A 15,742-nucleotide genomic window follows, 5' to 3' on the forward strand; every position below is an offset into this window, starting at 1 on the left:
CGAAATACCAGAAACCCTGGTATTGTGAAGTCAGGGCTGAAGGGTAAATGTTCTTCAAAACCGTTTAAAAAGAGCTAATTTATTCTGGTCAAAATTTGTAACAGTAGTGAAATTAACACTCGAAAAGTGTTCATAGAAAAATTTGTCGGTGACATGTTAATTCTTCGTCTTCTATCGCTTTTTGTGTGCGTTCCAGCCCTAGTGGGTCTGTCCCGCTTTTTTCCAAATGAGTGAGCAGCAGAAACAAAAGACGACACTTGTGCGAGCATTTAGACCATGAGTGGATCGATTAGTAATTTGAAACCCTTAGAGAGTGAAAGCCACTTGACCTTGCACTTAAATTGATAAAGGAAATAGTCGGTCAATGAATTCATGACGTTCTCGGGCTGTCGCTGCTGACGTCGCGAAATCTTGTTCTTGTTTGCTTTTTTGGCAGCATCTCGTGTTGTTTTGATTTTTTGTCGCGTGTGTGTGTGTGTCAAGCAAAACGTTTACAAAACTAGTACATATTTAGTGTAGTACATATTTGCCGCTAACTAAGTTTGAACTGTAAGTACTACCACTCGACATATATGTATATTTTTTAGCCACGTTTAATTACTAAATGTACGAAAGTAAAACGTTGTCTTGCGGTATCTTTCATATTCAACAAGTGGTTCCCAACTGTAGCTGTGTGTGTGTGGTATTACTGTTAGAAAGCGTTTGCGTATGCCTTTGTATGAGTGTTGAATGTTCGAGCTTTTTAACAAAAGCTTATTGTTGCGGCTTGCAGCCAGAGCAGAGGCACAGACACCCTACACGGAAGGGTGGGTGTAGGGTGCCACCGCCCACGCAGCAGCCTTTGCAGACATTTTCACTGTTTTTCGTCCCATATGGCAGCGAACAGTCATTAGAACGCAATTCGTTCAACAAGTAAAAAGTGTCGCAGCGGGAAAAATTGCATATATTTCAGTCCATTGTTCTCCGGCAGCTGCAAATCTTTATAGAGCTGCAAAAATAAGCTGAGTTTATACATTCACACTCCAAAAGTATTATCTGAAAAAGAGAAGAAAGTAATAAGCATACGCAATGTTATTCTCTCTGGGTAAGTGCCCCATCATCAGACATCATCAGTCAGTGCCCCGTGTGTGTGTGTGCACTTGTATTAAAGAAGGAACTTTAGATGTATATCACATTATTATGCATAGAACATTAACAATCTAGTCAAAGTCGCAATTGAAATGCAGCTCAGTGACGGACGGGGCATCAATAGAGTAAGGAATGCAAAAGGTGCCCGCTCACCACCCACCTTCACCCCCTTTCGTGCAGCCGTATCTAGTCTGGTGTGGCATACTAACCACCCCAGCACCCGCACACTCATTTACCTTCCCACCCTTTTCATAGCCATTGAAATCCGCAGTAGTACAAACTAAACAATTAACTACGCTTTAATAGCAGCGTAGATTAGCAACACAATTTGACAGGCATTAAAAGCTCTTTTTGATGTGTACTCTTGTAAAGTGGGGGTGGTACATATACTATAAAGCACAGAGAGGAGCGAAGGGAGCTCCACGAGCTTAAGGTTTCAAGTATAATAAAGTAAGAGCAAGACCACAATCTAACATGAGTATGATTCGATGTGTCGATGTCCGTCTGTCTTTTCTGAAGACTTTCTCCTCGAAATGTATCAATCTGTAGGCTAAAGGGTATACAAACTTCGGTGCGCAAAGTGCCTTCCTTTGCCATTTTTAAGCTCCGGCGGGTGGCAGCTGGAAAACTTTAAATTCACTTGCGCATTGCACGTTGAAGCGTTCGGTTGTACACTCGTCGTCTCGTATCGTATCGTATCGTAGGTCGTGTCGCTGATCCCAGTAGTAGCGTAGTGCCGTAGTACCGTAGTTGCATAGTTGTAGTGTTGCTGTAGTGTTGTGTCTTGTGGCAATTAACCGCTGGCTTTGCATGCCATTTGGTGAACTATTGATTAATCAGTGCCCCCCGAACCACCAAACTCCAATACCAACCCACAACAGTGACCATCAGCCATGTCGAAGGATTCGGACATAGAGCAGGCGGCGGTGCCCGCAAACGAAATCAAAGTGGAGTCAGTGGCCACCACGCCAGAGGAGCAGCTTACATCCTCCGGGACGACCACTGGAACGGCAGTCACTACAGTGATCTCCGTAACGAACGGAGGAGGAGGAGGAGAGAAGGCGGCAGCTGTGCCTGCCCTGCAGATAACTGCCGTGGAAGTGTCTGCCGTGGCAGCAGCAGAACAAGTGCAGCCAGCAATAACCGTTGGAGGCATTGAATTGGCAGCCAGCAAAGGTACAACAACTACACACAGCAAACCAACAGCAGGCCAGACCAGAGTCAGGGGCAGACAGGTGCAGACAGTGAATGGCTTTGCAAGTTTCGGCTGCAAGTTTGATTAGTGCAAAGTAAAATCAACAACCTGACAGTGGCAGTCTCAGTGGCAGTGGCAACAGCAACAACCACAAGAGTTTAGTTTAGTAAAAGTTATAACAAAACGCACAGACAAACCAACACAAAAAGAGAGTGAGTGAGAGAGAGAGAGGGACCGTTAAAAACTGCATTGCCATTGCCACACCTCCCAACATGCGCCCGATCCGGCCCCCCTGCGATCATCATCATCATGACGATGAGCACGACTCGACTTCAAGTTGAATTTCACTTTAGTTTTTCAACATACATATACTTATGTACATAAATATGTACATACAAATCTCTTTGCGTTTCTTTAACTCGCTTTATTTATTTTACTTTTGCTGGCTTCAACATATTTTTTGTACGCTTTTCCAAAGTCGTCATCGGCGGAGGTTTTACTTTTCATCTTTTGCGAGTATGTAGATTGTTTCTCTTAAATTTTGCGCACGATCTGTTGCAACGCTTTGCTGCACAGCACAGACAGACGCCCTGGCACGTCATAATTAACAATCATAATCATTAATTAATATGCCATTTAATTTCACTTTTGTCCGATAGCCCAAAACCCAAAAAGAAAAGAAAAACAAACCCAAGTCTGGAACATCGTATTCTTATTTATTTGATAACTGGGGGACGGACCCAAGCGTGGCATATGGAAACAACATAATGGCTACAATTTACGGCAGTTTACAACTAACAGTTTTATATTCAGTTGGGAATATCGATGTTTTCCATTTGCCAGAGAGCTTTGCCAGCTGCTTGACAGAGACACAAATTTTCACTTCGATTGCATTAATAATTGTTAAATAAACAATCAGAAATGTTGACGAGAAAAGTTTAGAAGAATTCAACCAGATAAGAAGCAAACTGTAATTGGAGAATATTGTGGGAATGGAATCGAGTGTTTCCAATAAATCTTTGCTTTTCTAAAGTCTAGATCTCATTATGTTTATCATAATCTCAGATTGCTGGCGTCAAAGGAGGATCTTTGTTTGTGTGGCAGAAATGCGGCTGCTTTCCGATGATGGATCAAATATCTGTCTGGCAGTCGGGGAAAGTGGCATGTCCCGTGCGGGGTATTCGGCCAATTCCAAACAACCTGTGGGCTTTAATTATTGTTAACGGATTATGTAGTCAAAGCAGGAGACTTGTAATCAACTAATGTGGTTATCAGCACTAGTTTTAAGGGGTATTTTAATCACTTCCAGACGCACACCAGCAGGCAGGTGAAAAGGCACAAGGGAAGGGCAATATTTATGGCCACTAAAAAAAGATGTTGTGCAAGTACGAGTATACGGAAAATCTTTATGAAGCATATGTAGAGTGGATGGAATGTGTGCGTGAGCTTGTATGTTCAATGATTAGATCGCAAAATATGAGATCGCGTGGCAAAGGAATGATCGGAATGCGTGGGCATATGTTTAATAGGGCTCTTGAATTCTATTTTTAAACAATTCTTTTTCTTTCTCCCCCGTCCAGGCGGCACCAAATCCAACATGGATCCGGCGCTGATCAACTTTAAGGTGCTGTACGTACTCACGCAGCTGTGCGGCCTGACGATGATCGTGCTGGTGGGCACCTGGATAGGCCAGCACTTTGGTGGACTGGGTGGCAGCTCGAATCCCAAGCTGGAGTTCAACTGGCATCCGCTGTTCATGACCATTGGCTTCATCTATCTGTATGGCAACTGTGAGTAGCAGCAAGCGGAAGAGGTGCAGACTGCACATTGGATTAAACTAATCTCCGCTCCCATTGCAGCCATTTTGGTGTATCGCGGTTTCCGCACCACTCGCAAGAAGACCCTGAAGCTCACCCACGCCGGCATCCATATGGCCGCCTTCGTTCTGACAGTCATTGCCCTGAAGGCGGTCTTCGATTCGCACAACCTGAACAGCCCGCCCATACCCAACATGTACTCGCTGCACTCTTGGCTGGGCCTTTCCTCGGTGATCATTTTTGGGCTGCAGTATGTGGCCGGGTTCGTGGCATTCCTCGCCCCAGGCCTAAGGGAAAACTACAAGATTGCCATGATGCCGCTGCACATCTACTTTGGTCTGTTTGGCTTCGTTCTGGCCATTGCGAGCGCCGTCATGGGCATCACCGAGAAGGCAATCTTTGCCATGTAAGTGGATCCATTCATATTTGATTGTCTGACAATGGTTAATGGATATTTTCTATATTTTCTGCAGCACTTCTCCACCGTACTCCACATTGCCACCTGCTGGTGTCCTGGCCAATGTAATTGGAGTCTTGTATGTGGTATTTGGTGCGCTTGTGGTTTACCTCGCCACGGAGCCATCGTACAGGCGCAAACCCATACCCGAGGACACGGCACTGCTGAGCTCCAACTCGGGCAATGAGTAAGGCGCTACTTGACCGACAGAAAACATGCCCCAAACCAGCAGCAAATTGCTTTTAAAATTGCTCAAAACTGTGCACAAAACCCAAAACGAAACGGAAACCTGATACCATGTGGTGCTCTGTTGACTATTCATGCTGTTTATTTTCGTTGAGATGCATGTCTTACCTTACCCCATAGCATCTACAGTACATATTATATATATGTATATTTAATGTGACTATGTGTACTGGAAAGCTTTCCACATATTTATATGTACACTGATTACCAGTTGTGAAGAGACGGACGTACGAGTCTGCGTCTGCGAGTGCTCAAATCTAACGTATTTAACCTCATATAGAACATTTGCTTATATGAATATCTCTATGTGTGTTATATATTCTTAATAAATCTATATTAATACTAAGTAAAAATATCATAAGACTAGCAGTCGCTGCCCGTGCTACCGCCAAGAGTGCGCTCTTCCTGCTCCTCCTCGCTGTCCTGTTCAGAAGACCTCTCATCGTTGTACTGAAACTCTAGAGTGTCATCCAGATCCACCACATATGTGGGATAGTTGCTCATGCCCTCCAGCCAACTCTGCCCCCGATAGCTGCACCGGATGTTGTTGCGACGCAGCACTTGAGCAGTGGACTCGCCCACCTGGATAGCGCCCTGCAGTCCTGTGCTTGTCAAGCGGGATGCCATGTTAACGGTGCTGCCCCAGATGTAATAGTGCGGCTTCGAGTGGCCCACAACGCCAGCCTTCACAGGCCCATGAGCGATTCCTACGACAATTTGAGACAGTGGTAAGGAAGGGGTAAGAGGGACGGACAAATCTTACCAATTTTCAGGCACCCCCGCAAGCTTTTCGGCAGATCGAGCTCGTAGAAGATGTCCTCCACCTGGATGTTGTTCATGATGCGCAACAGATGGACGGCAAAATCAGTCATGATTAAAACGAACTCGTCGTCATCCATCAAAAAGGAAGGCTCTGAAGATTCGTTGGACCCGACGCGTACGCTATCTGTGAAGAACAGTTTGAAAGCCTGCTGTGGTAAGAATTGAATATCCTCACTTGATCTCGAGCTAAGTTCCGATTCCTCTTTTCTGACAGGAGTGTAATGTTCCGCCGAGAGGCCACAGGCAGCCATGTACGTCCAGCCCATCACCTTGATCTTTTCGATCTTGTACTTGCGGCCAAAGTTCACCAGCAGCTCGTCAAAGTAGCAGATGAACTCGTGCAGCACTCGGATGCCAGCCCGATCAGCAGCGTAGTTCTCAATGCTGGCAAACATCACGGCCACGTTCTTGAAGTTCTCATAGAAGAGCTGATCGTTGCGCCGTATCTCCAGGAAGTTGTCAGCCACATGCGAGGGCAACATGTTCAGCATAATGATCTTGATGGACTTTGTTGTGTCCTCTGTCAGTTTGCGTGTCTTCTCGTAGCGCCCTCGAGTGCTGCAATGAAGGATGCTGGCATTAAGTGGACTTCCAGTGGATTGGATGTGTTTTCTTACAAGAAGATCGCCTTGTTGATGTACGTGGAGTGACGCTGCTTAACAGAGAGTACTATAAAGTAGGCAAGCAGATACCAGGTGTGCGCAAATTCCGCCTTTAAGTTCATATTGATTGTCTCCGATCGCTCGAACGCGAATCCGTAGTGTGCGTGTATGATAAACAGGTGGCAGCTGAGGATAAACAGCCCAAGGCCCATCTTGAAGGAGAGCGCCAGGGCTTCAAAGAAGAATAGCAGGCTGAGCACAATGATCACCGATTGAGTGAGTACCCAGGGCAGGAAGCACATCATCTGAGGCTCCTCATCGGCCACATCCGATTCGATTAACTCAATCTCAAACTCGGCTCTGCTGCACACAAGCTGTAAAAGGGGAAGGTATGAGCTCTGGTTACAATGAAAGAGTGCTTCCCCGATGCCTACCACGCCGGTCGTGGCGATTACGAAGACAAGAAGTATGACAAATATGGAGAGGGGCATGCCCACACGTAACGTCTGCTGCTCAATTAGCTCCGACATCCAGATGAGCCAACGGTTTAGGCAGAAGGACGGCTGTCCCATGGGCGTCGTAACATGGAACTGCAGCCACAACTTCTTATAGCCACCAATCAAGCAGATGAGCACAAGCACCAGCAGCATCGCAAGTAGTTCCTTGAACATTGTGGAGCTGTAAATATTAAGTTGAACGGATTAACTGGGAACAAATGAGATCAGTTAATTCGGCATACACAGATACCGTAATATTCATCGCGATGACCCCCACTGCGGCAACCAGCACAATGACTAGATTGTACTTCATCAGCAGATCTGGCATTTTCATGTAAGCGCACTCCATGCGCGCGCTATGAAACTTCATCAAGCCATAGGTGATGTGCGCATTTAACAGTTGATCCTCGTTCGGTTCCTCTCCTTCCCTTTTGGGGGCTCTACAGAAGTAAATGAATCTACCGGAGGCATCTTTAATACAGAATAAAGGGATGTGAAGTAAGAGTCTGCTCACTGTCCGGCTGGCATGTGCTTCACTTCGTTCTCCATATTCTTCTTTGTCTTCTTTGCCACCTCCTCGTAGATATTGCTGTAGCTCGTGCGGTACGAGGCTAGGGAGACACCACGAATATTCGAGTCCAGACCAAAGCAGGGCTCCATAAAATCGGGATGACGACTACTGACCAAGTACGTGTAGATCTCCGCCTTCTGCAGCACGGGGTCGTTCCTGGCACTGTCGGTGCCTTCCTCGTAGAGAAATTCGTCGTTCAGCAGGCTGAGAGTGTGATTGGAGATGTGCACCTTGCCCGGCTCTCCCCACATTTCCAGGCGATTGGTAATGTCCACATCCTTAGACCAAATGTCGTACTGCCACTTGATGTGGCCAATGACGCCGGCGAACACCTCTCCCGAGTGCACACCGACGCGCAGGTCGATGTTCAGCATCCAGTGCTCGCGCACCTGTTGGGTTATGCTGATCATGTCGAGCGCCAGGTCCACGCAGCTGCAGGCGTGGTCGGGGTTGTACATGGGAATGCCGCAGACACAAATGTAGGCATTTCCGAGGAACTTGATGCGCTGCGCGTCATTCCGCTTGGTTGCCCGATCGTAGTTGACGAACAGCTCGTGCAGAATCTCGACCAGACTCCGCGCATCCAGGGTGTTGGTTAGGTGCGTGTAGTTTACCATGTCGGCGACCAGTATGGACACAGCCGGATGTGGCTCCACAAAGAGTTTGCTGCAGAAAACGATCAGAAGGGAAGGACAGGGTCGGGAGGTGCTTAACGTACCGCAATTTGGGTATCTTTTTACCCTGTCGCTCATCCTCGATGCGCGTGCGAATGTCCTCCTGCAGCGTTTGGTCCATTTCGGCTGGGGTAATGGACTCCAGCAGGGCCTTCTCGTTCTTCATCACCATCTTGAGCACAATTTTTTCGTAGACCAGCTGATGGCGATTGAGAATTAGGCGTCGCACACCAAACACTCGCAGCGTGAAAAATAATGCCAAGACGAGATTCTGATAGAAGAGATACAACGCATAGCACACGAGAGTAGGAAGGAGCTGTGCTTTGTTGGCCGTCAGCCGCCAGCACGAGCAACAAAAGTACACGACGGAAACGGCCAGGCCAAGGATATAAGGTCTGCCTCGATCCAAGAACGCAACTGGCAGATACAAGTAAATAGCAGCCAGCACAATGTGATCGTAGCTGGGCATCAGCACAACGTTGCCGCCATGAGAAATTGAAACAAAGTTGTCTGAGTGTAGGAAATATTGTGAACCCAGCGAAGAACTGAATCTATTTCATACCCATAATCGTCAGCAGAAAAGCCATCACCCAGCTGGCTATCATGTTGCTGGCGTAACACTCTTTGTGGTTATCCTTCAGGCAAACCATCATTACCAGTGGCATCAGAATCAAAACCAACAGGTACGGAACCAGTTCATAAAAGTATACATTCTGAAATAATATTATCTTGTCCTTTCAGAACCAGTGCAGATCGCCAGGAGAGCCGTATTACCTTGACTAGGGTCAGGAGCAGAGTAATGTGAACAAACATCAGACATTCAATGACTATGATGAAGTGAGCCAGCGTGGCGGTGGCCCAACGCCTCATGTAATTCCACACGCAGTTTTCCATTTGCAGCGTCCGACACCTTTCCTGCAGTTTAGATGGCTTCAAATTACTTCAGTCACTGCGAATTCGTCAGGGGATTTACCTTCAAGTGCTTCCATTCAAGGACCCGAACGTTGCCCAGCGAGCGGCTGTCTCCCACATCCTCATTAAAACTCGGCCATGGAGAATTCATTCCGAATGTGATCACAGATACAACTTATTTAGTCATAGCTCTGATTAAAATATTAGCTAGAAATAGTTTATCTAGGATATGTATTTACATATATAGTATATTCACTGTTCGAGTACCGGGTAAAAAAAACCGTACAATAAAATATTTATACTTTTTTGGTATCCAAAAAAGCAAAAACAAAAGCGACATTCTGTGTGATTTATTTTTATTTTTGTATCTTTAGATATATAAAAAAGCATGGCATACTTTTGGAGCTAGCTTAGCCTTCTCTACTTTTCAAAGAGTGTGGCATACTTTTAGGATGTTACACTTAATTATATCAAAAAATAGCTTAATATGGTATATCCTTGCAGTTTCTAAGGTCCTTGATGCATCCAAAGAATTATTGAGACTCTTCCGCTCACGAGGACACGTATCACGTCCGGTTCGGACGAGAAATGGCCGAGTTATAGAAATTATATCCTTAATCCTTGATGTCCTGGAAAAGGACATGACTGAAAAGGATCAGAAAAGCTGTCCCGATTACGAAATGGTGTGGCACGCCCAAATCGGTTGAGGAATAGCCAAGATACGGCGCAAAGGATAATTGATCCTTAATGTCCTTGATGTCAAACGAACGGGGACATCATCCCGATCTCAAAGAGGTGTCCCACGTCCTGATCCGCCCACAAATAACGGAGAAAACGACGAAACAAAACCATTGTTGTTGTTGTCAATATTTGTTGTTGTACAACAATTTTTTTTGTGGCTTTTGTTATTGTTGTACAACAAACATTTGTTTGTACAACAACCAATTTTCGAAAATTGAATCGCTCAAATGGCCAAATTTCTGACGGAGTACTAGGCGAACATAAATCAGCAGCAAGTAGCTGGTTTTAAGTTTTTTCAGCGTGTCAAAAGCTGGCTGATAGAAAACTGAATTAATTTTTTGCGATCGCAAAGTAACTAAAAGTGTGCACCACATTTTAATTTGAAATCTTTTTGTGAGTTTAAAATATAATTCGTAGCATACTTTTAGTTACTTTGCGATTGCAAAACATTTAATCCACCCCAGAAAACCTGCATACGTACATACTTTTTACTTTTACTGGGTAATTCGTTTATTAAGTACATTCATTATGATTTAGTTTGCTTATTATCAATAAGTATTTACATACGTGGAAGCTTAAAATCGAATATCTATTAAATTCAGCTAGTCTTCTTTGTGTTGGTTGGGCTCGGGACGATGTGGCAGGAACTCGTATTCGCTGTCGGTGCCAATGATGTAGGTGGGTATGTTGCCACGCCCCTTGACGAATGTCATGCCCCGATAGTTGCACTGTATATTGAACTCCCGCAGCTTGATGGCAGTGTTCTCGGTGACCTGTATTTGGCCCGGCACACCCGTGGAGTCCATGCGCGAGGCCATGTTCACCGGGTTGCCCCAGATGTCGTAGTGTGGCTTCGATATGCCCACCACCCCGGCCATGGCCCGGCCGTGCGAGATGCCGATTCTCAGCATGCCATAGTCGGTGCTCCCCTCGTACTCCGTCTGCATGTTCTCGGCATTGAAGCGGCGCATGGCTCGCATCAGATCCAGGGCGAACCGTGCCATAACCAGCACCACCTCGTTGCTACTGTTGCCAGCCTGCTGTCCGCCGTTGCTGGTGCGCGGGGCACTAGTTATCACATTACCCTCGTACTGACCCCGCTCCAGGTCCAGGTCCAGGGCAATATTACTGCCATTGCCGTAGGGCACGCGCTGGATGCCATCGGAGTCGGAGTTGCGCGCTCCGTCGTAGCGACTGCGACGACCGTTGGGCATCAGCGAGACGTTGCGAAACTTCATCTGCGGTGCGTTGACCTGCTCGGAACGGGACACGTCCAAACCGCAGGCAGCCATGTATGTCCAGTTGGCCACCTTGATCTTCTCCACGCGCAAACAACTGGCATATTTGTTTAGCTAGAGGGAAGATGGAGGGGAGTTAGTGCATTGAATCAAAGGGTCACATAGCTGGGTGGCACCTACCACATCATCAAAGTCGCAGATAATCTCGTTCAGCACACGCAATCCTATCTTGTCAGTGTCAAAGTTCTTGATGGACGCAAACATCACGGCCACATTGTCATACTCCTCGTAGTAGAGCTCGTTCTGCAGCTGCGTTGACAGATAGAAGTCAGCTGGAAGTGGCACCAAAGATTAATGCAAGTTTCGACGGCTCACTCCCCTGAGCAGAACTCACCCACGTGCGAGGGCAATATGTTGGTAAGCAGCACTTTGATGGTGTCGTTGGTGATTAGGGCATCCTCCTGCTTCTTCATCAGTTGCCGCTTCCAGCTGAGGGGTACAGGAAGAAGTGGGTCAAAGACATCGAGACTTAACCCATCCTCAAACTCACTTGTAGTCCACCTTGGCTATGAACTCTGTTTGTCGCTCCATTACGTGAAAGATGCCCAGCGTGATAATCATCAGCAGAATGTGCGAGTACTTGGCATTGAAGTTGACATTGGTGGAGGGGCTGTTGGCGTAGATGTGATTGAATTCGAATATCACCAGAGCTGAGTACACTATGGTGATGATGGTGGATAAGCAGGCCTTGATGATGAATGGAATCCGTGTGAACAGGAAGGACATGCCAATGACCAGAGTCATGCAGTTGGTGAGGATCTGAAAGTGGATAAAAGTATCACAAAATGCAAGGGAACTTCTGGCTCTTTGCTCACCCAGGGATGAAAGCACAACAGCTTTTCCTCTATCGTGGGATCATTGTCTTCGTAGTCCTCGTCGTTGCTGCAGCCCACCACCTGCATAGCGGCCACAGCGCAGTAGGAGAAAATGATGAGGAAGTAGATGACGATGCGCAGCACCACGTTGCGCTGCATCAGATCCGACATGTTGAAGAGGAAGCCACTTAGGCGACTCGTGGGCACAGAGACCTCCGCATCGGACATGTACATAATCCAGAGCTTCTTGTACCACGAAACAATCAGCAGCATGGTGAGCAGAATAATGGTGGTGCCATCAATGTACCAGTAATGGTATCTCGCACTGCAACAAGAGCTTAGATTAGAGACTGAGATACAGGTCAAAATGGGTACGTGTAGCTCACTCTTTGCTCAATAATTGAATGGTCAGCAATCCCATGTAGATGACCCAGGAGAGGGCAATGCTGTACTTGAGCATCACGTCCGGCTCCCGCATGTACAGCATCTCCCAGTTGCGAATGCGAAAGAACAAACAGAACGAGCTGATGTTGCGCCGAAAGGTCTCCTCCTCGATTTCGTCCTGCGTTAGGCGAGTGCTGCGCCGAAACACCTTCGTGAGCCTGCAGGAGCAGAGACATTAGGCTAGATTCGCGTGGATTGCTCCTGACTCCTTACTGTATCCGACCGATGGGCATCTTGTCCAGCTCGCGACACATCTCCAGCTTGGCTTGGTTGCGCACCTGATTGTACTGATGCAGCGTCGAGTTGTGCATGAAGTTCGACTTGTTTGCCTCGCTCAGCTTCTTGGCCTGTCGCTCGCGCTGAACACGTCTCGGATTGTGCATGGGGGCCTACAACTTTCGATTCAATGTAAGTGTACGTGTGTGGAATGCCTCTCCCTTGGTTGGGGGATAGATTTCCATCGTACTCACGCGCAATGACTTGATCAGAAAGGTGCGTATGCCATGCTTCTGCAGCACGGGATCCTCGCGCGCCTTTTCCGTGCCATCCTCGAAGAAATACTCGCCATCCAGCAGGGCCAGCGTCTGCTGGCTGACATGCACGCGACCCGTGGCACCCGTAGCCTCCAGTCGGTTGGCAATGTCCACGTCCTTGGACCAAATGTCAAACTGCCATTTGGCGGCGCCAATCACACCAGACAGCACATCGCCAGAGTGCACGCCGATGCGCATGTCAATGTTGAGGTGGCGCTTCTCTCTGGAAACAAAAGGGGAGAGTAGTAAATAATTGGTACAACATAATAAAGGGTACAGTACACACCTTACATCACGGATATCCTTGATCATGCGCAGTCCTAGATCCACACAGCACTTGGCATGATCCACATTAGGACTGACCAGCCCCGCCACGCAGTAGTAGCAGTCGCCGAGGAACTTGATCCGCAGCACATTGTACTCCTCGCTGGCAATGTCGAAGCGCACAAAGAGATCGTGCAGCGCCTCCACCAACTTCTTTACATCCAACGTGGTGGTCAGATGCGTATAGTTGACGACATCGGCATACAGGACTGTCACATCATCATGGGGCTCAATGAAGAGGGTTCTGTGAAGAGAATTAAACATAAACGGGAGTGGTTGAAGTGGGAAATGGTTTATATATTTACCCATGATCTGGCTGACGCCAGCGCCTTAAGTTCTGACTGTCTGTTGTGCGTTGCGTATCCACGTGGGATCGCTGCTGGTGCTGCTGCTTGGAGCGTTCGATGCGATTCTTGACATCCTCCTGCAGTCGATCGGCAATCTGATTGGGCAGAATGCTAAGCAGCAGACTCCGCTCTTGATCGCGAGCGTAGCGTAGGAGTAGGTTCTCCTCCACATACTGGCGACGATCAAGGAAGGTGGTGCGCAGCGCAATGTCCCGCATGAGCCTGAAGAAGATGCCCAACAGATTGACGCAGCTCAGGTAGATGGCCTCATTGAGGATGCCGTGCATTTGGTTGTCCTCCTTGGAGGTGATCACAAATATGTAGTTGAAGATGTAGCAGAGAGTGACGGCAGAGCCGAGCACAAATGGCTGCAGCAGATACGGCACCGGCATGAACATGTAGATGGCATACAGCGTGTACGCATCGTAGATGGGATTCAGTATGTAATTGTGGCTGGTGGCATGGTACAAATTCAGCCCAATGTCCATCAGCACCATCACACACACGGCCAGCCACGAGGAGATGTACACGATCCAGCCATGCTTGCTGACCAGCTCTTTGCGAAAGTTCACGGAGAGAATCAACCAGATGACCACGCCCGAGGCAATGTAGGCAGCCATGTCCACATACACAAAGCTAATGTCTGGCGTTGTCAGCAGCAGCAGCGTGTGCGTGATGGTCACCTGCAGCTGGATGAAGATGAAGAGCGAGAGGTAGCCCACACGCAGGCGACGCATATACAAATCGTATGACTCCTCCAGCTCCAAGTTGCGGCATTTTCGCTACGGGGAATGGGAATACAAATTGATTAGAGTGCTAACCTGGGCTTAGTTGTTGTGATTAATCATTGAACTTACCACCAGATATGACCATTCCCAGTTCTTTTCATTGGAGAAACATTGCGACTGCTCGTTCGAGTGCGCCAGACTAATTGTGTTTGTTCGATTGTACTCGATGGCCGAATCAAAGTAGGAATTCATGTTGCAGCATTCGCAGACGCCTGTCTGGCTTTGAGCATTTTCCGGGCAGTTATCCGCAGTCGACACAATCAGTTTTTGGTTGGATCTATCTGTGGGTATTATCAGATCAAACAATTAAACATTAGCAGAGAGGGTAGCAGCCAGAGGTAAATAGCAACCAAAAAAAGCAATTGAAAATCACTCAATGGGCTGCTGGCTGTGGGCTTATCGAGGGGGTGTACCGACAGGTGGAGAGAGCTAGACTCTTCACTCACTCTCTCTCTCTTTCTCTCTCTCTGTGTCTCAGCGCTCGAATTGATCCCGTGTGTCTCCCGCTCTCACGCTCTCCCATTTTTCTGCTGCAGAAACAGCAGCTAATTTAGCAATTTGTCTAATGTGTTGTTGATTGTGCTTCTAATGATTTGTAAATCAAACTCACGGCGACACAGCGACACATGCACATGCACAGACCATGCCTGATGTCCCCCATTATCAGCTGCAGTTGGACCCACGCTGATCACAACCTTATGGCTGTGTAATTCATTTATGGACGACACTTTTGCACGGAGAACACACTTGAGAGCGAGACAGAGCAGAATGTGGTGGTGGGCAGGGCACTTCACTTTCGTTCGGGCAATAAATACGATAATAATTACTGAAAAATTAACACCACTTAAGCGCGTTGCGCTCCGAACAATGCCAATAATACACGGCGGACGGACAGGTATCACAAATTACTCTTTGGCAGGGGGTGCTGGCTGCCTGATAAGCGGTCGATTGCTGCTCGTTTGTGGCTTACGCCACTGGCTGGCTACACTCTGCGTTGATATGTTACCCGTGCCCGTTGCGGTTTTTTCTCGCACGACCAATACGCCTGAACTGCTGCGACCAACTAAGGGCAACACCGCCAATCGACACCTGTCGATGGCTGAGTGCCGAGTGAAGAGTGGAGAGAGAGAGCCGCTGGCTTATCAGTGTGAAAAGGTTTTTGGGTTGTTTGTGTTGATTGATGGCTTGTGATGGATGATGAATTTCACTTATTGAATTATGCAGATAAGCAGTTGATTTTATGTCAGATAAACAAGTTTATAGTGCATGTGAATAGCAGCACTTGAGCTGCGGTGCCGAAATATCCAAGTTTATGCAAATTAATACTTTTTGAAATCCAATTTAATTTGCGCGCGAAAGAATGAGCTGTGTTCTACCACCGCCATCTGCCGGCGTTAGTTATAAGTTATAGCTGCATGTAGCCCTGGTCGGCACACCAAGTTGGCAGCACGCATGTCGATAGGCGGAAAGTCTTAAGCATTTTAAATACAATGAAATTGTTTTTGTTTGACCTTTTTAGTGTTAATCCTAT

At 47.3% G+C, this 15,742-nt stretch overlaps 3 protein-coding genes across 9 annotated transcripts; 1 reads left to right on the top strand and 2 right to left on the bottom strand.

The window, feature by feature from the left end:
- The first annotated feature begins 206 nt into the window (after positions 1 to 206).
- LOC117589162 (cytochrome b reductase 1) lies at positions 207 to 5,196 on the top strand. Of its 3 annotated transcripts, none has more exons than XM_034280868.1 (4): positions 207 to 549; positions 3,904 to 4,113; positions 4,183 to 4,546; positions 4,614 to 4,788. In XM_034280868.1, exons 2-4 carry the CDS (start codon positions 3,921 to 3,923, stop codon positions 4,786 to 4,788), a joined length of 732 nt encoding a protein of 243 aa, XP_034136759.1. In that variant the 5' UTR covers positions 207 to 549; positions 3,904 to 3,920. The 3 variants fall into 3 exon arrangements, with proteins under 3 accessions (XP_034136759.1, XP_034136758.1, XP_034136756.1); XM_034280867.1 differs by lacking the exon at positions 207 to 549 and adding an exon at positions 916 to 1,084; XM_034280865.1 differs by lacking the exon at positions 207 to 549 and adding an exon at positions 1,775 to 2,304 and having other exon boundaries at positions 4,614 to 5,196.
- LOC117589153 (adenylyl cyclase X E) lies at positions 2,708 to 15,332 on the bottom strand. Of its 5 annotated transcripts, XM_034280851.1 has the most exons (13): positions 15,218 to 15,330; positions 14,281 to 14,492; positions 13,382 to 14,205; positions 13,039 to 13,320; positions 12,690 to 12,975; positions 12,433 to 12,608; positions 12,162 to 12,377; positions 11,776 to 12,100; positions 11,451 to 11,719; positions 11,295 to 11,389; positions 11,081 to 11,232; positions 10,232 to 11,014; positions 2,708 to 2,723 (listed from the first exon to the last, which is right to left on the bottom strand). In XM_034280851.1, exons 2-12 carry the CDS (start codon positions 14,401 to 14,403, stop codon positions 10,265 to 10,267), a joined length of 3,498 nt encoding a protein of 1,165 aa, XP_034136742.1. In that variant the 5' UTR covers positions 14,404 to 14,492; positions 15,218 to 15,330; the 3' UTR covers positions 2,708 to 2,723; positions 10,232 to 10,264. The 5 variants fall into 5 exon arrangements, with proteins under 5 accessions (XP_034136742.1, XP_034136741.1, XP_034136743.1 ...); XM_034280850.1 differs by lacking the exon at positions 2,708 to 2,723 and having other exon boundaries at positions 10,198 to 11,014; XM_034280852.1 differs by lacking the exons at positions 2,708 to 2,723; positions 15,218 to 15,330 and adding an exon at positions 15,121 to 15,140 and having other exon boundaries at positions 10,198 to 11,014.
- On the bottom strand, positions 5,142 to 9,096 carry LOC117589303 (adenylyl cyclase X E-like). The gene is made up of 11 exons (XM_034281095.1): positions 8,983 to 9,096; positions 8,784 to 8,924; positions 8,572 to 8,722; positions 8,054 to 8,519; positions 7,279 to 8,001; positions 7,007 to 7,222; positions 6,702 to 6,945; positions 6,283 to 6,641; positions 5,841 to 6,223; positions 5,607 to 5,789; positions 5,142 to 5,550 (listed from the first exon to the last, which is right to left on the bottom strand). Exons 1-11 carry the CDS (start codon positions 9,070 to 9,072, stop codon positions 5,207 to 5,209), a joined length of 3,300 nt encoding a protein of 1,099 aa, XP_034136986.1. The 5' UTR covers positions 9,073 to 9,096; the 3' UTR covers positions 5,142 to 5,206.
- Positions 15,333 to 15,742: the final 410 nt, after the last annotated feature.

Source organism: Drosophila guanche, unplaced genomic scaffold, assembly GCF_900245975.1.
Source record: "Drosophila guanche unplaced genomic scaffold, DGUA_6, whole genome shotgun sequence".
Taxonomy (NCBI): Eukaryota; Metazoa; Arthropoda; class Insecta; order Diptera; family Drosophilidae; genus Drosophila; species Drosophila guanche.